Raw genomic sequence first — 23,050 nt, forward strand, 5'->3', positions numbered from 1 at the left:
AATAATTACATAAATGTCCCTGCATCAAGTCAGGTATGACCAGGTTCAGACCTAGAAACAGTGGAGCTTCCTTTCCTTGCAGAGCCTTCCTCCTCTGTTCACCAACCGAGCAGAGACTGAGTCAATAGCACTGAACTCTAATGCATTTGTCCTCAGGCTTCCCTTATTTCAGGAAAGGGCAGACAGTCTTTCTCGGTCACTAAGTGGCCAGTTAGCATCTTAAATGAATATTCTCTTCCTCTTGAAAGCCCTTTGTCTCTCCTGCCTGTCTCTTCAGGCCTTGCAAATCCACTTGTGTCTGAGCCTTGGCAAAGAAGCCTCCTGCAGAGGTCTGCCTTCTCACTAGTATCTAGTGTGTGCTTCCAGCCTAGTGCCTGCACAGTGCCTGTCTGACCATGCTGTATCCTGCAACTATTGTAAGGCCTAGTAGTTAGTTGCCAGTGTGTATTTCCACAGCATATTGTTCATCTTCTCTTTTCTTAGTGTGCAAATGCAGCCACAGGCCAAGTGACATGTCCCCGTCTTCATTGGTAGATGTGTGTGCATGTGTACATACACATATATAAAGAAAATTTGTTCATTCATGTGCTATGTAATAAAGCCTTGTGCTTTATTTAAAGAAATTAAAAGCAAGCACTAATAATCTACGTGTGGCAGAATTCTGTGTGTTTATAACCTCCAGGCAGGTTGTGGATCAAAGGAGTTGGGGAGAGTGAATTGGCAGCTACTGTGAGGAATGATTCTCCATCACCAGCTGTCTGGAAACCAGGAAGCCAGGTGCAGACCTCTGCAACATGAAAACACGGGTAGTAATTTTTGGGGGTGCATATATTTGTACTGATTAGATCTCCCTTATAACTAAGGAGTCAAAGCCAGTCACAGCTTCAATAAGGTTGTCTTTAAACATGTTTAAAGATAATCATAGCACTGTTCTGTAAGAAACTTGGGGAAGAAACCCACAAAACAGGTGACCTGGGTTTTGATCCAGTTCTGTCATCCACGCAGAAAGTCCCATGACTGATTTTGTAGGTGCTTTTTCCTGGGTTGGTGCTATTCGGCTGTGGAGGCAGATGAGACTTTTCTGTGCTTTAGGAATGGGTCTGCCAGCCTTGCAGAGGTCATGGTATTCCCCCAATACCCTTCCCTACGCTGCTACTGGAAGGAAAAATGGACATTTCCTTCCATAACTGATGGATATATGGTCCCCAGGAACCTTGGTGCATGAATAATGAGTTGTGGAAAATGCCAAAAGCTGCAATAGTATCTGTAGTCTGGAAGATGATTCTGTCTGGGTTAGTTCAGTGATGGAGATGAACCATGTGGTGAAGACATAAGCCAAGTGTTTCATGCTTGTGGATTAAAATTTGTAGTTCTTGAAATTGCTTCTGAAGTTGTAATGACTTTACAGTGGTATCTTTGTTAAAGTAACGTGGAAAGAAATCTGACTGGGCAATTTCTCTGTTTTTGGTGCATGACTTGGGGCAGAGATAGGGAAGGTCTGAAATTCTGGAGGAATATTGGAAATGAGAGGCTATTATGTGACAGGAATCTCCAGCTGATGAAAATGAAAGAATTCTCCAATTACTGCACAGCCACAGCTCTTCTTTAAGGTATCCTTCAAGGAATAAAAAAACAGAAGCAGAGCTGCGGGCTAGCCTCTGGGCTAGGGAAAGAACTCTCTCCTTACAGAGCTGCCTCCAGTTCTTCTACCCCACCCCACCCCCCTTGGTACTTCCTTTCCAGATCTTTTTCCCTGACAAAAAGAAAACCCCTCTGTATCTTCAAACCCTGTTCTTCTGTTTTTGTAACCCTTCTTAAAGCATCATTTTGAAATGGTCTATTGGAGATGTGATGTGGAAGCTTCACTGCCCCATTTCCCAGGGTTGCAAGAGGTGTGCTGGGGCATGCACAGTTACGGTGAGCAGTGAGTGAGTTACTAGTGAATGTGAGAGTTTCAGGAGCAGGCTTTTCTCAGGCTAGGGTTCCAATGTTAGTATTGGCCACTGCTGTGTGAAGGAGGTCACCATGTTTTGCAGTGTGTGTCAGTGGCAACCTTGAGTGCTCTTGAATGTGAGGTAATATTGATATTCTAGTTGGGGAGTAGTAAATCTGCAGGAAGTTCTCCTGTGAGCCATAGGCGAGGTCTTATCAGTGTATTAGCACTGCTTTTCATGTGAACTTCTTTGAAGGGACTTTATTCTGTGACCGCGATTTCTGTTATTAATTTGAGAAATAAATTCAACTGTTCTTTTAACATCCATCAAGATTTATGCAAGAGAAAAATATGCCTGTAACTTAAGAAAGGGGGAAGAATGAAATGGCATCTAACAGTGGGGTACAACGTTCTGTGCACGTTGAGACATTTATTTCCCCTTTTACTGGCTTTTGCACAGGGAGTGAATTCTTTTGCTTTGTGTCCAGGCTGCAGGTTTGGGGGAGAGAAAGCAAACCACACATATTCTGTGAGGAGGAGCTATAACACAGATAAGATCCAGTTGAGAAGAAAGGAAATGTCTTCTTCCAATCCATTACATTCACAAATTCGGGATGAGCATAAAACTGTGTAGTTTCACCATGAATGCATTTCAGACAGAAGGCCGCTTTCCAGAGCGCACGTACCAATGTAAGTAAGGCGGCGTAAGTGTCAGGCACGTTCTGTCTGAGCAGCAGTTTTGTTCCGTGCAATGGGAGCAGGTGGTGGGAGGTTGTTTTGAGGAGGTTAAGAAGCTCCTCCCCTCTTCGCTCAAGCAGCAGCAGCCTCGTCTGCGTCAGCAGGAATTGTGTGCCTTGCGCTGCTTTGCAGTGAGGGTGAGTGCGAAAGATACATCAATGTGAGGTACCAAACTGAGGCTTAGATGCGCCTTTTAAGTGCCTGCTCATCTCCTTGAGCCATAAGGCGGGCTAAAGGTCAACTTACACATTCTCCGTGGAAGAGCAATGTCCGTTTTGGGAAGGGGGAGGGAGCGGGGAAGGGCGTTGTTTCCTGTTCCTTCCTACCTTTAGACTAAATGTGATGTACGGTGCCGTTCGTGCAGATTTATTTTTTTTTTTCCACTGGATCACTTGCTGATCAGACTTCCGTGCAGTGGCGGTAAGAGCGAGGCCGGTGCGTGGCCAGGCGGCGCCGCCGCTCCCGCCGCCCCCGGCGCGCTCCCGCCGCCCCCGGCGCGCCCCCGCCGCCGCCCCCGCCGCTCCCGCCGCCGCTCGCGCCCCTCCCATGGGCCCGGCGCGGGGGAGCTGTCCGAGGTGCTGGGATGCCGGCTGCGCGGGCCGCCGGGGCAGCCGGAGCGCAGCAGGAGCCGAGCCCCGCAGTCCCGCTGGCACCCGAAGGTAGGCTTGTTCTTTGTTTGAGAATCCCTGATTAATCGACAGCAGCAGCAGCAACAGACTAAGGCAGCTGGAGAGAGCAAGCCTGCCTGTAGTCACGGGGGAGAGAGAGACGATGCCACCAGCTAGGCTGCCTCAGACCTTCTGTATCTAAGTGGCAATGCGAGAGCGAGCGTCTTTCCTGCTGCAAGAAGCCATTTGGATAGGATGTCTTCTGTTCCTCATATTCCGTTCTTTTTGTCTCCACAGAACATATTCAAATGAGGCACCTTAGAAATCTCTGTGTTAGTGCATATGATGGTGCTGTAATCTTCTGTGTTGTAAAGTGGGTAAAAATCATCCAGTTTCTTCTCTGCTGGACCTCAAAGCAGGGTGTTGTTTATACCCTCCCATTATCTGTACCCTCTCTTCTCTGAATGTGGATTTAAAGAAGCAAGCACCTGTCTTCTCTTGCCACTGCATTTTTAAAAAGCCAAACTTTCCATGCCATTTTAATCGTATGTTAAGAAGATCTGTAACGTAACACACTGACTTCTAGTGATGCTGAATACTACAATCTGGGCAATTTTGCCAACAAGATTTAATGCACTTTAACTGAAGAAAAAACTGAGCCTAACTGCAAATCTGTTTCTTATGGTGCTGAAATATCCCTTCCGACTGCACTGAGATAACCACAGGAAAGGGCTTTTACAGGCAAAAGTCACCTTTGATTATTGCACTTAGCAGTCCCCGTGGACTTAAATCTTGGTACGTACATATTTTAATACATTATATGAGCATGCTAATAAAATATGGTGCTAATTAGGATGAAAAATATAATATTGCAAAATGAAATAATGAGTAGTCAGAATGCATAATGATGAAGTTGCATGCATTTTTACGTATTAAGCCATTGCTAAACTAAAAGCTGAAGTCTATCTGACTGTTTTGTGTACTTCACATGTTGACTGTGATTGTAATAGAGACATTTTTGCAGGTGGATTGTTTTTGTTTGTAAAAAACACTGTTGAATAATTGAAAACATTCTTTGCTATTTTCTGATTAATTAATTGAAATAATTTCTAACATCTGTGTTAGTTACTTATCAGACCTGCTGCTCCATTAATATTTTACAGCATCTTAACATGATGATGGTAGTAGTGAAATCTCCATTTCATTTTCTTAAGGAGGAGGAGGAAAAAAAATACATCAGCAAGAAGCTCATTCTTTTTTCCGAGTTCAGATGCACTCCTGTTTGCATAAGAATGTGTGTGTATATGTCTCTGTGTGTTGTGTGGTTGTATTTCTTCTTGTTTTTCATAAGTCTTCTGCATAATATTTGGATGAGAATTACAGTTATGACATTTTAAGTGCTGGCTATTCTGAATCTAGATTTGTAATTGTCCAGTGTCCATGTGGCTAGGAGGAAGCATTATTTTCCTCAGGGGCAAAAGTGATAAAAGTGTTGCTGTATTGCAAAGTAAACCACAGATCTTTACATTCTGGAGTCATAGAGGAGTCATTGTTAGCAAAGACCTTTTCCCTTTTCAAAAGGTGCTAGCAAGGAAGCCAAAATTAGGGGATTGGGGTATTTTTTTCAGTTCTTAAAACTACAGGGAGCATAGCTTTACCTTACGAAGGATGGGATGTCTATAGAAATGGACTATTTCTTTAAACGCATGCAGTAGCATTCTCATTCTACTGAAGGAGCCACTTTTAACCTCTTTAAGTGAAGGGTTTAGCACTACTTAGCTTCAGTGATTTCACCCAGGTGCTAGAGCTCATGCTGTGCAGTGTAATGAGGACAAGGTATATAATCTGTAATCCCAGTCAAAATACAAAATATATATTGTACTTCCAAATGAGTATAGTAGTTCTCTTTCTTTAAATATCTGCATAAAAAGTTGTCAAAGGATATATAGTAGGAAACTTGCAGCATATTTCAGAAGCTTTTCCCCCTTTGACATTAGAATTTAATGCATCATTATGTGTGAAAGCAGTAATGCCAGCTTGTTGTTAAGAATGAGCAGGGAATGCAACTCTAAAAAGCATGTCTTAACTATTTGTCTCATCATATTCAACTGTTTGGGTGTTTCAAAGCTCACTTGGTATAAGGCACAGTTATGATAAGAGAGAGTTCTGCAAAGTAGTCTCTACCATATTTTTCCATCACTGAATTTTTCTTCATTGCAAGTATTTTTGATTAGTGCTGCTGTTGTCAGCAGTTTGTGAAAATTAGGTATGGCTAGTCTGTCTACTTTGCTCCTGCTGCCTTACAAGCAACTAGAATGCAACAGCTCAAACTCTAGGGTTGTATGGCTGATTAGCATCCTTGATTTGTGCAGAATCCTTCTGATATACTGCATTTAGTGAAGGGATTTGACAGGTAATGTAAAAGCAGATGTGTTCTCAAAGAGTGGAGGCAGTATCTGGGAGACAGGCAGGACTGAAGGGGTGGTTAGACCTTTATAAATTGGGGGTTGGACTCAGGACTTTGGGCAACACCACTCTTGTGTTTACAGGCTGTGTTAAAATTGAAAAAAAAATAAAAATCCTTCTGGTTTGGAAGAAGGCAATCAGTGCCTTTGTCATTACTTCAAAAAGCTCCTTCAGTTTAATGTTAGCGTTGCCAATTTTCAGTACAGCACAGCTGCAGCTTATGGCTGTCAAGCATGCTGAAAATCAACTGGTATTTTGGGGATCCTCATGTGACTAAGAGGGAGAACTGCATGTCTGAATATTAACATATAGCACTGCCTTGATACTGTGATATTGGGTCTATTACTCCTCATATTCTGAATTCAATTTTTTTGCATACTGATCATATGAAAAGGAGGTGATTTGGACCAAGAATGCTCCATGTTAGGCATCAGAGCAAATATTTAAATTCGAACTAAGGTATGCAGCAATCTTGTGAAGCACAATGCGTTATACTCCCATAGAAATTGTGTCTGAATCAATACAAAGATCTTGAATTAGTTATGTAAATATTTCTAGCGAAACCAGTAAGGAGACTGCTTGCTCTTGCCAGTAAACCAGATGCACTGGCAGGGAAGAAAAAAAAAGAAAAAAAATCTTTCTTGCTTTACTGCTCCTATGCTGACAGCTGATTGCATGGACCACAACAGTGTGAGCTGCTCTGTGCTCCTTTGCCAATATCCCTCTGATCTGAGGATGCCTGGAAGGGCAGGTGCCAGTGAGCATGATCACTGGGGTTTTTTTCTCAGTGGGGTTTCACTTAGTGTTAGTTTGACCTTTAAGAGGCAAACTGAACACCTTGAACTCCTTTGTGTCCTTGCACTCAAGTGAATTTCCAGAAATGTTTGTGTTCAGTGAACACTAGCAACAAAGTTCCTCCAATCAATTTCTGGTAAATTCTCAGTATGTTGACTTCAGTAGCTGAAGTCCAGGGCTTTTCCTCCTCCCAGCTGTCTCCTGCTCCTTCACAATGAGAAGGGGAAGAGAAAGGAGTGTTAAAAGAATTTCCCAAACAGAGCAACTCCTAGTTACAATTTTCCAGGATTGCTTGGTTTCAGAGAACAAAATGCACTGAATAAAAGCAATTTGATTGCAAATACACAAGTGAGTCTGTATGGTCCTTGTTACCAGCTGACAAAATACCTGACCACAGTGTGCATGTTAGGGGTACTGAAATGGTGGTGCCTCACCTACAGCTTACATTACTAATTTAACAACTTGCGTTTGCATATTTTTAATCAAATGTAAAGGTTCTCAAACAGAACACTTGCTTGTACTTGTATCTGCCCTGGCTAGGAATTGCTCACTGTTGTGTTGGTTTTTCGGGGTTTTTTTCTGCCAGTCGGCAAAACCTTTGATTAAAAGTTGACCGTTGATCTCCACTGATTTTTCCAAGGAGGGTGACAAGCAAGCAATGCATGGGACTCAATGGCCTACATCTATTGGTTGCAGTTATAAAGCCCATTTATTAAGGTAACAGAGTATCTCTGAAGTGGCATTAATACCTGTATATAAAAGTTGGTCCTAGTGTGCTGTACAAGGAATATTTATACTGTAAAAATGTTTCCAGTAATTAGTTAAGCTTTTTGCCCCAGTTGTTTGCATTTTTATTCCCTGTTTTAAGTGTAACATACACAACTGTCCAATATTAGTAAATGCAGTGAGGCTGTAAAACACCATGTATGCAGGAGATATACAGGTTTTGATGCAAAAGATGCTTGCTACTTGTGTAGATGCTTTCCAGAGTTAGCACCATAAGAGCCGCTTCAGGGTTTTGAAATACCTGGGAGTGCCCCAACATCCTCCAGGAGTACCCCAAACTGAATTTGGTGTCACAAGCATGCAAGCATCAACAGTCACAGGAGGAGTTCAGTAGCTACAGTTGCTCAGTACCGTTGCAGTATTGGACTCCTGTTAGTACAAAGAATATATCTGGATCTATTTATTAACTGTTGTGTGAATTTTTGCATTCTGCGTGAGTTTAGGAGTAGAAAACATCAATGATAAACCAGTATATGAAGCATATGGTCAGTGCAGGCAGCAGAACAAAGGCTTTTTTTTTTATTTTAGGCTTTTTGCAATTGGAGTAACTTTATCCTCTGGTATGAAAAATAAATATCATAATAAAATGAGATTCAGCATATCCTTAAGTGTCAGCTCATTTTTGACCTCCAAAAAGAAAGGGAAACAATGAGGAAAAAAAATCCAGTATTGTTGTCATAAATGAGTGTGAAGCAGATCAAGTTCTCTATGTCTCGGGGAAAAATGGAACAGAACTGCATTTATTGAAAGCCTGCTGAAGTTATCTTCAGTATAAAATTTCATATTGTATTTCAGGACTAAAATCTGGCCACTGGAGAAACCCATGGCAAAACTGCCATTAAGGTTGCTAGGGTGGGGTTTCTTTGTTGTACAGGTTTATCTGAATTTAATTCAACATATGGAGAAACTAGGCTTCACTAGAAGTCCAAAATGGAAAATACAGTGAAATAGCCATCTACTGGGGAAATGGCTAAGACTTTAACCATCAAAAAGCAGACACCATTTGAGAAGTTCAGAGACAGTGGACTTAGAGCTGTCTATGCTGTCAGCATTGTTTTTAATCAGGTAGGCTTCATGTTGTAGACAGAGACTCCCAGAAAGGGGATATGGTATCTGGACTTACTCTTTTTATTCAGAAAGGTTAGGAGATGGTCTAAAACGATGTCTACTGAAGCATCTGTAACGCTGATAGTCTGTGTGGCTCACTGTCAGCTTCCCAGTTTACTCCTTTGCAGATACTGTGCCACTTACACTGAATATATAGACCGGCTCAACACGTATTCCAACTCATTGGAGTTGTAGCCACTTCCAACATGGAAGCTGGGTGAAATTACATGCATGCATATTGGGCTGCACTAAGATCTCCTTCACTGGGTTTACCCTGTAGGGATTAGCAGGAGATACCTATATCCATGCCTGAAAATACTTTAAGAATAATTTAGTGACCCTGACCATCAGCCTTGCAATCATGTTTCAGGCTTAATTGGTAGAAAAGGTGATAGGAGCAGACCCTTTGCATCCTCTGAATCTTCATGATTTTAACATTCAGGTTGTACAGATAATTTTGATATAGAGACACAGAGAACAAGGGAAAAAAATTATTGGTGTGCTTTTTTAAGTATTAACTGCCTGAAACCAACTGCTTGTTGCCATTACTGTTTCAAGTGATCGAAAAAGGGAAAAAAATTAAAGGGTGGAAAAATATCTGTCTCTTCATGCCTTGCAGATTACTTACTCCACGGATGTAAAAGCATTTTGTTCTCATGTTCAGGGCTGTGTCTGAAGGCCCAGAGTGGATTGCTAGAATCTATAAGAGCTTTTAATTCTTTTTTTTTTTTCTTTCTTTTTTAGAATGAGTGCCAATCCTGATCAGAGTTTTTCTTGTCTGGCAGTGTAATAAATATTAGAAATATGGAAGTATATTAAGAAATGCAGGAAAGATTTTTGTTGCTGATTACAGAGGGACTCTGCCCCTAAAATCTGTGTGCAGATAGGATACTCATTGCCCATTTGATAAGATCACTTCTAGTTGCAGTGCTGGCATGGTTCTCAAGCGGATTCCGAGAAGTCACACCATCCTTCTTCTGAGAAGGGGGGAATGCTGTAGTAGTGAAGAAGCAAACATGCCTTAGAGAGCTGAGCCTAGCTGCCAGGTCTGCCAGCATGTCACTCAGTCACTCTCTGCTTTGACGCCTCACTTGTGAGATGAGGACCCCCCTCACAGGGCTGTGTGAGGATCATGCCACTCAAGATCATAATGTCTTAAAGGTAATCAGTATTTAAAACAAGAAGATAGCACAATTCTGTTTTTTTAAAGTTGTATTTTACTTGTTTAATAATCCAGTTGTATAGAATTTAGATAGCCAGTATGTTTCTTGAAATTATACCTTACCTTTAGTCACTGTAGTATTTACTGATGTGTCTATACACCAGAGTACTTGCAACTGCCAGGGTGTCTGCTGCTGAGTGGAGAACCTTTAGGGCCTTTCTGAGAGCTTTTAGGTTGCCTGCCGTTGAGCCAGGAGTGACCTAGGGATCTAAGCGTGTCTGTACTCCATGCTGCTTAGCTGGAGGTGCTGTAAACCCAGGTGTCTGTCCTACCTGTGGAAGAAATATGGAAGCTTGGAGAATTCAAGGGCTTTTGAGTTCTGAAGGTCCCAGCTCAGCTGGAATTTCTTGTCTGTTCGTGGAGCTTCAAGCTAACAAACTGTTGCGGAACAGATGACCAGGATTTAAGGGCTCATATCTACAGTACTAAGAAATATAGCAAACTATTTCACAATATTTCTTTCCAGATTTTGAACTTGAAGAAAATTTTGAACTTTTTTGTGCCAAAAAATACAACAGTATTTTTCACCTAAACTTTAGAATATCCTGCAGAACAAGAATTTTACCTGGTGATCTGCTTTGGTGCAGTTTTATCTAAACTGCAAAAAGGAGCTGTTGTCCTGGGATGGAAGCCTTTTCAGTCCAATTCAAACTGAAATTCAGGGAGGTCAGTGTTGTTGCATCTGAAGGATATTAGAAAAAGGGACAGGGTGTGAGAAAATCTCTTTGGGATTTGAACAATGTATAACTGGACAAATTTGCATTGCTTGGAAGAATGGTTTGAATTAGTTTTTATCTCCTCTTGTCTCGAGTAATGTTGTTCTGTGTTCTGAATTGCTTTGTTTATCCTTTAGACAGGAGAAAGCCTAAAAAATTGTCTCTTACAGAGATGTTAATTACAATTGACACAATTTCGCTGTCATAAACCATAAGCTATTTTCCTACTGATTAAGGTATTATGTGTTTTTCAACCTGCAGGAAACGTTGCTTTCCTTTGTTCATTATCTCCTGCAAGATGATGAGTTCTAATCAGGAGGAGGTCACTTTGGGCGCTTTTCTCCAGTATATTGAAGATATGGGGATGAAGGCCTATGATGGCTTGGTTATACAGAATGCATCAGACATTGCTCGAGAGAATGATCGCATGAGGAATGAAACAAACCTGGCTTACTTGAAAGAAAAGAGTGAAAAACGCCGAAAACAAGAAGAAGCAATAAAACGGTAAATATTTTGATAAAAAGATGAGTGGTCTGGCAGAGTGAATGAACAGTGAGGGCCTTGGTCTCAGCTATGGTAAATGTGTGTAGACCAGTTGATTTCTAAGCAGCATGCTGGTAAAAGCAATACAGACCATTGGCCCATGTCAGGCTGCCAATTGCATGTGCCTTGTGTAGACGTGATACTGAATGGTTCTGCCTCCCTCAATGGAAGAGAATATTCTCATCCAAACGTATTCAGTTTGAGCATTTGTGATTTGTAACAAAAAGTGTAGGTGTTTGGAATAGGAGATGCAGATCTGGTGGAAAATAGGTCCTCGTCCACTTTTATATGCTTTGAGATGGACAGTGTGTGCTTTATGGAAAGATATATTTGCATGTGAGCTCTGGCAAGACATGAACAGCCTCACAGGTCAAAGTAGACTCTCCTTGAGTTGACGTTTTAAATCTGGTAAATTTTCAAAGCACTTTAATTGCTGTCTGAGGTTTTTTTAAAAAAAAAGTTCGTTATTTATTATTTCCTCACCATTTTGCATGTTCTGAAGTCAGTAAAGACATTGCAGTCATTTAAAGGAAAATGGATCAAGCCCCTGATGGGCAGAACCCTATAATGGCTCTTCTCGAACAATTCCATTGATTTTAATTGACAGTTAATGAGAGGAGCACTCACATGACCTGGCCTCTTATGCCAATGGATAGCAATGAAATGTCTGTAGCCTCTTGGAGAGGAAAAGAAGGTTGAATGTAATAGATATAAATATTTATTCTAGGCACATTTGCATATGGAAAATTTGCATTTTCTTGAGGAGAGGGACAAATTGTGTAATACAGGTAAATGATCTGTCCAAATGCTAACATTTTATATGCAAATGGATGGCTTGAGCACAGACTGATAGGAGGTCCTTTGAATTTTTTCTCCCCAGCATGAATCTTCTGAATTTTAGTCTGATTAAATTTTATGTTATGTCTTGGGTACTGTACATCTACGTATAACAGACATGCTGTGCTGTGAATGTTCCAGCAATGCCTCTGTAGTCTGGTAATTTTGATGGAATGTTAAAAGGGAAAGAGTATTGCATACAGTTTGACAGAGGAGGAGAAGCAGCAATGTAAAGCAAATTTCTGTCTGCTTTATGTTCAAGGAAGTAGAACTTTTTCAGTTGTCACAAATTTGGTTGGGAGGATAAGAATAATGTGAAAGTAAGGTGAATAATGGGAGCCCATGCAATGTGTATTTTGCTTCTGGACTATTATCTTGTCAGTTCAACTTTTGGGTGATCTTTAGGGGGATTCAAACTATTTGGGAGTCAAAGGCATTGGTTGCTTGTAGCAGGAGCTATATACTGTGCAGAACTTTGAGAGAAAACATTTTTCCTTGCACTAGATTAATGCAGGAGGGGGTTTTTTTGTTTGTTTTTGATTTATGCTGGATATACATTTGGTTTCATTCTTGCCCTCTTTGTTTAGTGTTCATGTCTCTCTTTTGATTAATGAGTAGCAACATAAACTGCAAAATTTCCAGGATGAAAGGATAGGGAGACCCACCTCAAAATATTTCTTAATATGATGAAGAGGGAAGTTAATTTCTAGTTACATTAAGCAGAGGAAGAATTTGAATCCGTCTCACCTGCAAAGTGAGTGCATACAAAAGTTCTAGTCAATAAATTGCTGTTTTAAAGTAGTGAAATGAAGAGTACTTTCTCATCTTACGTGGCAGGCTCTTCTACACTGAGGGGGAAAAAAACCCAAATTTGCAACTATTTGGAAATTATTGAAACTTCACTATTTCATTAATTTAGAATTGGCTGGAAAAATAAATTCCCCAGTCCTTGTGACAACTTCTTCATTTGTTGATAAGCTATGTTAAACTCTCAGTGTATACAGATGTATTTAGAATATAGTCTTCAGAGTTGACAGCTAATTATACTGTGCTCTGGCTAATCTGTTTATATGCACTTTGGTATGTGTAACTATGAAGGTCACTAAGTGCCAGAACAGGTTTTGTGATGAATAAGTTTCTTGGGGCATGAGAGTGTAAACTGTGGACCTACCTTGTTCTTTATAGTCCTCTAGCCAAGGTTCTCTACCTAATTTGAATGGTGGTAACAGTATTTCCTACCTTGTGGTTGGTTTGTGTGGTTTTATTTATTGATCTTGGCAAAGTGATTTGATGAAGAGCTCTGGATAAGTGCAGATGATTTAGGCCTGAACCAAACCATTTAGCTTACTCATGCTAAACTGAGATCACTGAGAACAGAGCTCTGCTCCTCAGATACAGTAAGAAGATACAAAGATGATTAGCAGTAATATAGTTGGTTTATCAGAGAAACAACATGTATATGTATGTGGATTAGAGGCATCAACATTTCTTGAATATAGTGCTCTTTTATGGGAAACCATGTTTGCAGTGGTCCCCTCCTTCCCCACTTGGCTTATCTCAGTAACATTGAGGGGGTAAACAATATCTGTCTGAGGAAACAAAGTAGGAAAAACACCTTAGGAAATCTTGAAAAATGCTGTCTTTGAGTCTTTGTCTTTTTCCTGTGCAAACTTGGAAGGATGAGATATTTGTGATCAACCCTTGATTAGGAAAACTAAAAGCAGTGGCAGACCAAAGGAGAACATCTGATCTGACTAAAGGAACCATGATGTCTGAAGTCACTTAGGCTGATTGCAATTGAATCTGCTCCCTGTAGTAACCTCCAGAGACTCATCCAAGACCATGTTTTCTGTTGAAACACAGCAGTTAGGAAAGGTAAAATAGGATCATTGATTTTTTTCTTTGCTCTGTACTATTTTCCTTATGTCTCTACCTTATCTTGGTGGGTATTTATATTATCCCTAATTCCTGGTAGCGTGGCCTAGATAGCAAGTGGTGCACATGTGCAGTGAGAACAGTGCTACCAGTCTGGAGACTACCAACAGCTGAAAACAATCTCCTTGGCAACAGGGGAGCCATCCCCTGTGATTAACTGCAGGTAGATTTTGAGCAGGAGAGGGGGTTCCAGCAGACACTCTCCTTTTGGTTGTGGGAATCAAAATAAAGCAGCTATAGGTCTTTGGCACCTACTGAACATTATTTAATAGTCTGATTATTGAATTTTTGAGAAGCTATTCAATTTTAGTGTTCAGATGATCTCTTTTAGAAGAAGGCTGATCATGTATATTAACAACATAATGATGAGTTATTTATTATCCAATAAAGGGGTGGTATTCACATACAGCACTGTTTGGAAGCAGCTGTTATTTACCTAAATCATCTCGTAACCATGCTGAATGACTTAAAAGTTCATTGAAATGCATTAGTCTGAGCAGTTGGGAAACAAGATCTGAAAAATGACCTAAAAAAAAAAAAGCCATTTGATTGTATGTTTTTGGCTTCCTAAGGATATGTTGTGTTTTTTCAAAAGCACGATATACCTTCAGTGTGATTGCCATTGCATCGTGTGTGGTTCCGATAGGTTAACTGTGGGGAAAATGTATGGATCTATTGTACATTGCAGGGGATAAAACACATCATATTGGATTGGAAAAAAAGGCAACTAGTCTTTGTCTGATCTTGCTGGGCTGAGTCAGCTGATCTGATCTGAATTTCTGACCTAATTTTAGTATGGTACTTAGCGATCATGCAGAGAAAATAAGGTTAATGTGCTGATGAGTGGCTAAGAGTAAGCAACAATAAATATGTAAGTGTTTATATTTTGGGCCTAATTTTCAGGCCTTTTTTCTTCCATCTTTTATTCATCTGGTCTCACTACCTGATCATTGTCTCTTCAGGCAGCTGTGTCCAAACTAAGAGAACATCCTGGCATATTGCCCACAGAGCTCATAAATTGCAAATAAAGTTATGAAGCAGTATCATTTTCAGTGGCAATAAAGTTGCAGTACTGCGAGATGTACATTTGCCATGATACAGTATCTGCCCTAGGCAGCGATTCTGGGAACAGAAGGTAGATTTGCTTCAGCTGTTACGGGTGCCAGGGAAAAGGTGAGTATTTTGAGTTTTCATAGGGCGTCTGTTAGAATGAGTAGTTGCTTTCTGACTCATCCATAATTGAAATACATATATTTAGATACTTTATATCTATTATACATAGTCTTGTGTGGGCACTTCACCAGTGCTTTTTTTTAATTGTATAAATGAAAAATCTCAGTAAGAAGCAACTAATGAAGAATGAAGAAGCAACCTCTGAAGGCTGAGACATGTTGCATTAATGATAGGGAGTGGCTGGGATTGTACACTTTCATAGGAGATTAATGCTTTCAAAGTTCTGGCTTCTAGTTTTCAGGTGTCATTCAAGCTACTGTTTCTATTGGGGAAGACGTCATTTTGATTTGTAACACTATGAAGGTGTGGCTGCTTTGGTATAAAGCTGATGGTGTTAGTGGGCATGAATTTCAATCTATCTGACAAATCCTGGACTTAGCCATCAAAATATTTATTTCTTCTTCTAATGGTTTCCCTTGCTTGTAGCTCATTCCCAGCACCTAAATGGCTCTGTGGAAAGCCTTGTTTCTGCTTGTTGAGGGAAGTGTCCAGACAGATGCTGTCAAGAGGAGGAGCTTTTAGGAGGACAGTTCTATGCTAAAGCTAGCAGAAATGGGCCAGCCGCGGAGTTAAGCTCATGTAATAAAGAAGGGATTGTAATGAACAGCTGTCATCCTAACCTCTCCTTCCTTTGGCGAATCAGATGTTGAAGACTAACCCATTGGCAAAAGTAAGATCATATTTTTCTCTTGCTCTATTTTTTTTTTTTTAAGGTTGTGGAAGTAATTGAATTCAGGTATTATCTGTCTGTAGTTTTCTGTAGTTCCTGTCCTTAGGTTCCTTTATGAACCAAACATAAGTTATGTGTCCTTCAGCTCAAAGTTAAGTGTTATCAAGTGTGGGCAACAGCAAGCAAATATAAAAATATTTCTATGCATGGGATTATTCACTGCCAAAAGCTCTGTTCAGCTGAGAAAATGTGTGCAATCTTAGAGTATATAAACATGCTGAGGTGTTTCTCCCAAAAGATTTCTACCAGAATAAAAAATGACCGAAGTAAAATACTTGCATTATGAACTTACTGTTTATAATAATGTCTTGAAATCGGAAAAATACTTTAGGTAAAAGAATGCTTAAAATACTGTTTCTTCATTTGTCTGTAGTTGAATTTTTGCGTAGTGAACTACACATTTCTGAATTTGCAGGAATACTTATGCTTGCTATATGACAATATACTTACAGCCAGACCTCAAGAAAAAGGTGAAAGAAATGCAATATATATTTTGGATCATGGCAGGGGACTTGACTGAAATACCTGCAAGCACATTATTGAGATGTTATAAATTACAAACTTGTGAACCTGTTGTTACTGGTTTGGTGAGTCGATGCCGGTTTTTTGTGATTTTGGGTTGTTTGTTTGTTTTTTAAATTAAAATCTGAGTTCACTTAGTGAATTTGATGTTTGGTTATGAGGTCAGTGGTATGTTCTCCTTTAATGAAAAGGGTATGTTTTATGAGGAATCTTAACTGGTTGTTTTCTTTATCTTCCTCCTGGACATGTTGCGTACTCATTTCATCCTAGATTAAATTATTGCTGTGGTATCACCTTTATGGTGGAAGTAGCTGATGAGGTGTGATAGAGACTAATTTTAGTATGATTTCAAAACCTTTTCTTGTGAAAATGTCATAGGGTCTTTTTTGAAGTTGGGTTGATGTAGAAGGAGTAGCACTGACAGCTTTTTTTCATCAAGAAAAAGTAAAATGGTTGTTCAGTCAGTGACCTCCAAATGTATTTTTGTTGCATTTATAAGTAAACAGATGTGATGATCTAGCCAACAAATCCTCCCTTCCAAATGCTCATATCCATATGGCCGCCTGTATTATTGCCACACAAAATAATCAACAGACACAATGCAAACTATATTATGTTGCTGTTATTCCAAGAAGTTTTATTTTAGGACAGTCATGCAACAAATGTCATTTAAAATTTACCATAGAGGCTGATAGCCTGCTTAGTAATCTCAAGTACCAAGGAAATAAAGCAGAAATCATTATCAGTTTGGTATTTATATCTTGATGTTATTTTCAATAGATCTTTCATGATTTTAGGGCTTCTGCCTACAACTTTTACTTTTTGTTGTGGAAATTATATGATCTCTTCCCCTTCACAAATTGCTCAGATGTATACTGGCCCACTATGTTAAGTGGATGTATTTTTGCTTAGATTCTTTGACTATATTGGAAGTGTGAGGTCATAGAGACCCCAGAGGACTTCAGAAGGATTACAGACTCCTGTTCTTGTTAAAATCCAGTTTAAGTGGCTTCATGTTATTGGTATTTGCAGGCTGTCTGACCACCTGTGTAAGTGAGTGAACTGGCCTTGCTCCAGTTCCATCTGGGTGTGTGTTCGCATACAACCTACAGGCTGGTGCCGCCTCGGCAGCCTGAGTCATTCTGGAGGAGGTCTGTTGTACTGCTGGGAGACAGTCCGTGGCATACCGTTGCTGAGAGATCCTGGGGGGCGTATGGATCTTAATGTCCAGTTTTTAGTCATTCATTCCCATTCAACTTTTGTTTCTAGGGGGTTTTCTAACTATTTCTTTATTACTATTTAACCATAGGATGTGGGATTGTAATTTTAACCTGGTAGTTAGAATTATCCAGCATTGCCTCTAAACCAAAAAGCCCCTCTTAGCAAGATAGAGATGCATGTAGACCTGTGGAGAAGTAGGTATTTTGCACAACCCTCTAGTGTTCTGGTGGTGCTGCTATTTATAGTCAAAGGTTTGCATTTGTTTGGAAAATGTGAAGTGTATGATGAAATTGCATAGAGTAGAGCAGAAATAGATAAACACTCTTATTGTGAAGACTGGATTAAAGAAAAGGAAGACTGTTTTTAAACTTGCCTATATAGTCTTTTTAACTAATCTAGGATGGACTTTATTAATGGGGAAATATATTCAGTAAAACAGCACAATTAATATGCCTTGTAACATTATTAAAGTCCAGCCCAGGACTGCTGGCAAAATTGAACCCTTGATCTGTTCTGGTTCAGGGCTTCCAGTATCTAGCAAGTGCTCCATACTGAAGTTCATTGACACCTGACAAATGTTGTAATTGCCTGTGACCTGAATTAAGAATTCATATTACAACCTGGAGGACATATACTTGTATAGAAGACATGCAGAAAGTAGTCTCATGACCCATAACTGGCAAAATTGCAGCTAGCCACACTCCTCAATGTGCACGCACATTCAGCCACATACACTTTGGAAATTCTGCCAAAACCATCTCAAATAAACACTGGGAACACGCGGTACTCATCTGAGAACCAAGCAGAACTGAAGGTCTGTGCTGGCATTAGAATAATATGAGTGAATCTTTCTGTGCCTTCAGGAAAATCCATCATTTAACAGTACCTGTTCATAAGGTTGAAGAAAAACAAACATGTTGTTTAAGTGAAAGAGCTCAGTGCATTGCTCTTTCCAGGGCGCAATAAATCACAGCTGTATTTGACTGAGCAAAGATTACTTTATGCCCCACCCAGCCAGCAGGCATTTGTTCCCTTTGCATGTTCTCTTTCTCAGCACCCTTCTGACAGGCATGCTTTTATTTATTTTCCTCCACAGGAAAGCACAAACATAGTATGATGCTCGATAATTTAATTGGGATATTTATTTTCTTAGCCCAAAGAAGAGAGTCTGCTCTTGGGTATACCCCTGAAAGCAGAGAATGTCAGCACAGACCACCTCTGCCACAAAAGCATCTGGTGATGGGCATCTTGTTGCTGAGTTACGCTAGATCAGTGTCTAAAATTTTTATGAAAACAGGAATGTGCATGTGCACTGATTACATTTTTATGTGATTGGATTAAAGTGGGAGTAAGGAGAGATTAGAGAAAAAGTGGATTGCAGAGACATTACTAGCTGTAGCTTTTATAGTTAATTTGGGACTCCTTTCATTTTTCCTTCTGGCTTTCCACTCTAATTTGACTTGTAATCCTAAGTGAAGTCAGTCTAAAAGCATTAAAACAAAAAAACAAAAAAAAAAACCCACCACAAAACCAACCAACGAAAAAAAACCCCACTGTGTGGAATGTGTTATCAGCACAGGATCTTTATCAACAATAGAGATGCAGCAGCCATCCCTTGTGTTGCCGGGCTGGCGTGGGGAGAGCCCGGCTTAGGTGGGGGCTGGCAGTGCTGCTGCGCCACTGGGGCCAACGCTGCAGTTCCCTGTCCGGGCTGCTGGGAGCCTGGGAGCGGCCAAAGTCAGCTGGTTTAGTTCCACAGAAAGCAGTCATAAGTGCAATTGTTTTTTATTTTATTTTTTATTGCACAGTACCCAAGGACCCCAAATGGAAATTAGATTCCTGTGAAACGCTAACCCAATGCAGGCGTGCAGCACAAAGACAGCTCACAGCATGAGCTGAAATTGTACCCAACAGGTGACTAAAGGGACAGCTGAAAAGCTAGGGGACTGCTCATTTCCTTCCCCATATTAGTACAGCAAAGAATAAACTGAAGTCTATCCCCAGTGGTTGTGATGAATTATATCCAGCAGCACTTTCTGGAAGCTAGAAGCAAACGTTTTCAAAAGACACCGGCAGACACTTCTGGAACATGTCAAGATTGAGAAGGCCACAGCCACCTAAACCCCACAGAAATATTCCTGCCAAAAAGCGTGTTACTTGACAAGATTGTAACATTTTAAAAGATCAAAAATGAGCGTAACTGTAGGGTTTACCATAAATTAATAAAATTTACCTGAGTTTAATCCGTTCTCCTTTTGGTGGATTATATATATAGGGTGTATCTCACCAGTAGATCCTCTGCTACCTGAGGGCACTTTAGTTATTAAGTTGAGATCACATGTTAGGAGCCATTAAGTGAATTGCTTTGTACAGCCTTTCCCTGAATGCTAGGGCAAATGCAGTATTTCATACCCTTAGCTAATTTCATGCTGTAATTTAATTTCTGAAACATACTTTTAATTGAATCTTTAAAGACAAAAGGAAACTGCTGAGTCCTTTAGTATTGCAAAAGAGATTGTTTAAAAATGTAGCCCATCTAGAGAATAATCTTCTATAATTAAACGTAAAGTTTGTTTTGCTTCTCTGCATGCAGCTATGGAGAAGCAAATTCCTGCTGTCTGCAGAAAGCTCAGGGCTGAAAAGGGGTATTGGGGAATGCAAGAAGTTATTTATCTTACGCTCAGTTTTGTAACTTCAACATGAGACAATCCTGCAGCCCTCCACAATGTGCAAGTCTGAATAAGTAAACAAAGAGGCTAATTAAAAATTAGTCTGCTAACACCAAAATCGTATTAGTAGGAGCTCTGACTAGTGATCTAATTTTTCTAATTTTTGGTAATCAGATGAACTTGAGAGAGATGTCAGCAATTTTGACATAAACAAAACCAAGTAGCACAACAAAATCAGTTATTTGCATCTTGAAACTGCATCCAGTATTTCAGTGTAGTAATAGTAATATATTATATGAATCCAGTAGTCATAAACAGAGAGATTCAAGGTAGTTTCAGTAAAAATCCATATAGCTTGCTATGCAATTCTGTTATGGCAGAAGCATCTTGATTGGATCAGTAGTGATACAGGTCTTCAATTTTATGGACATATAATTAAAAATAACAATCAATGCTAAATGCAGCCCACTCTAATGGAGAGAAAATCCTGGAGCATCGCTTTGTGTTTTACTGTTCTGATTCCTTTAAATCAGCAAGTGATTTGCAATGGAGATTTTCCCTTTTATTGCTATTGGAAAAAAAACTACGATGTACAGTGGAAGTGAGATGTGTATGGGGTCATGAAGAATGTAAGTGGAGTAAGAAGCATAAGGTTAAAGAGAAGGGTCTGAAATTAACCCATGAAGCCCCAACACAGTATCTTTTAGTAGAGGGAAAGAACAAAAGCAATATCTTGTTCTTTATGTGCTGGGAGAGCTCTGCACTTCCAGATGCCCTGAGTTGGTAGTAATTAGAGGCATGAATGGTGCTGTAGTTTTTGAGACCAACCCCATGTAAGTGATGGGAAGAGTTTCGAAGCTAGTGTCTACTGGTTGGGGGAATCCATTTGGCTTTAACTCAAATTTAATTTTTATTTGGTTTTCTTGCTGGAAGAAAACACTGAGAGAATCAATTGTCTTTTCAATACAGGTTATCCCTTTTCAAGGACTTCAGAAAGCATGGAGATGAAGGGCTAACTTTTATTAAAAATTCCAATTGCACTGAAGTCTGCCTGCTTTTATGTAATTGCTGAGGCTTGGGTACTCGCTCGTTATGGTTAGGCTCCCTCTAATTTTTTGCTTGAAGGTTGTTTGCTCTGTAGTATCAGAAATTATTTCAGGACTTTATTTAAATTGTTTCTGATTTACATCTGAACTGTTAGGCTAAGCAAAGTGCAGCTTTTTTTTCCTAGGAAATCACATTCCTGCATTGTTAATCTGAATTCTGCTACGTCTGTGATGAAGCAGATCAAGAGCTGCATATGTACTTGCCATGGCAACCCCTGTATCACATGACACACACTAGTTCAGCCAAAGAGCTTCATGGCTTATTAAACAGGCATGCACAGACCCAGACGCACACCATTTTGCCATGTGACTGCTCTAGCTCTGGCAGCTTTTTAAAGGGAAACTGTATTTGAGCATCATAGTGTTTTCATCAGCACCATCTTGCCTGAGTTCCTTCCTCTCCTCTTAGATACTGTGTGAGTTTTTAAAAAATGGTTGAAGGTTGACAAGACTCTGCTTATAAGTGTTTTCTTCTGTCTGTCTTTCACTTGAAAAAAATCTATGTGTGAAGATAAATAGTGGTGGTATTTTTAATATTTTATCATTTTAAAATTAGAAATTAAGGGGGGGGGGGGGGGGGGGTTGGTGCTGCTGAGTCCACAATATGTTGCTTTTCTGGGCACATTTTCTAGTCTCGCATCCTGTGGGCTTTTACTAGTTTTCAGGAGAGTATATGGGGACAGAACAAAAAAACTCTCATCCATTCTAGTTTCAACAAAGCATTCCCAAAACGTTTGCTTGAAAACACCTTTGTTTCTTGCTGCTTAATGCACTTCCTCTTAGACCTAATGATAATGATCTCCAACTCCTCACCCAGCAAAATGTAGCCTGATACAAGTTTTTCCTAACGTTGCTTGTTTAAGAGAAGTTATGCATGGCACTAGATTAGCAAATCTGTGGGGCTGCAAATTCAACAGAGTGAGTGCTGGTGAGCAAAGAGAAATTAAGAGGTGGGGCTAGAGGTGAGCAAATGTGTCTGTCTCCACCTTACTGTCCCTGAAGGAAAGGAGAAGAGCAGAACTGCAGGCTTTCCCCCATTCCATGTCTGCTGCTCCTGGTGTCATCTCTGCTGCCCACTGGCACTGTTCTTGAGGAAGAGCACACTCAGAGAGGAGCTGATGGCAAACTGATTCTTTACCAAGATGGCACACAATGGAAAGGAATCTCTTTCCTGTCCTGTTTGCCTTTCCTCTCTCGGATGCTTGACTGAAGTGGCATGGGTTTTCTTTCTCATTCAATTGGAACCTAAGGGGTTTGTGGCAAGCACTTCATTTGAGCCCAGATATATTGCCAGGTGCCTGACTAAAATGGAGAATGCAGCAACAAAACATTGTGAAAAGACTGTATTAGCCTTAATTAGTAATTGTCCTCAAAAACCCCTTAAGTTATTTAGTCTCCTTTGTCTGCTGTGCAGATGCAATTTACCAAGAGTTATAGAGACACCAACTCTCAGGTCCATGTGCTGAAATTAATAATTTTTGTGATTTATAGTCTTGCTTCTAAACTTAAGGAAAATCTATTTTCAATGTCCAGTTCCAGTCTGTCAGGTATTCATCTTCATTTCCCAAATAATCAGTCAAGGTGCAAATACTTACAATTAACACTATTCACTGAGAGACTGCTGGTTCCAGGGTTTCAAATGAGTTTATTGTTTGGTTACCGTTTTGGAGATGATCTGAGGTAAAGGAACAATAACCTGCCCTGAGAATTAATTTAGAGAGGTACTTGTACATAAATTGACCATTAAACATAGAAGCAGTATTATGTTTGTTATTAGGACACAGATAAGAATGCTGCTTGCTTCTCAAGTGTGTATTCATGCATCTCTACCAGCGATTGTACAAGGATTCTAATGCAAAATCAGTGACTGAGTAGGAGACATT

General features: G+C 40.0%; 1 protein-coding gene across 4 annotated transcripts in view; it reads left to right on the top strand.

Annotated features, from left to right (window-relative positions):
- Positions 1–3,225: 3,225 nt before the first annotated feature.
- The window catches only part of NYAP2 (neuronal tyrosine-phosphorylated phosphoinositide-3-kinase adaptor 2), a 144,759-nt gene continuing 124,934 nt past the window's right edge, over positions 3,226–23,050 (top strand). For 2 of the 4 annotated variants that reach the window (XM_074912540.1, XM_074912541.1), the window contains exons 1-2: positions 3,226–4,074; positions 10,633–10,875. In XM_074912540.1, coding sequence (XP_074768641.1) covers positions 10,670–10,875 — 206 coding nt within the window. In that variant the 5' untranslated portion in view covers positions 3,226–4,074; positions 10,633–10,669. Of the gene's footprint in view, positions 4,075–10,632; positions 10,876–15,497; positions 15,590–23,050 lie in introns of those variants that run through there. The other 2 variants (XM_074912542.1, XM_074912543.1) reach the window with 2 other exon arrangements.

The sequence above is a fragment of the Athene noctua genome, chromosome 8 (assembly GCF_965140245.1).
Source record: "Athene noctua chromosome 8, bAthNoc1.hap1.1, whole genome shotgun sequence".
NCBI lineage: Eukaryota > Metazoa > Chordata > Aves > Strigiformes > Strigidae > Athene > Athene noctua.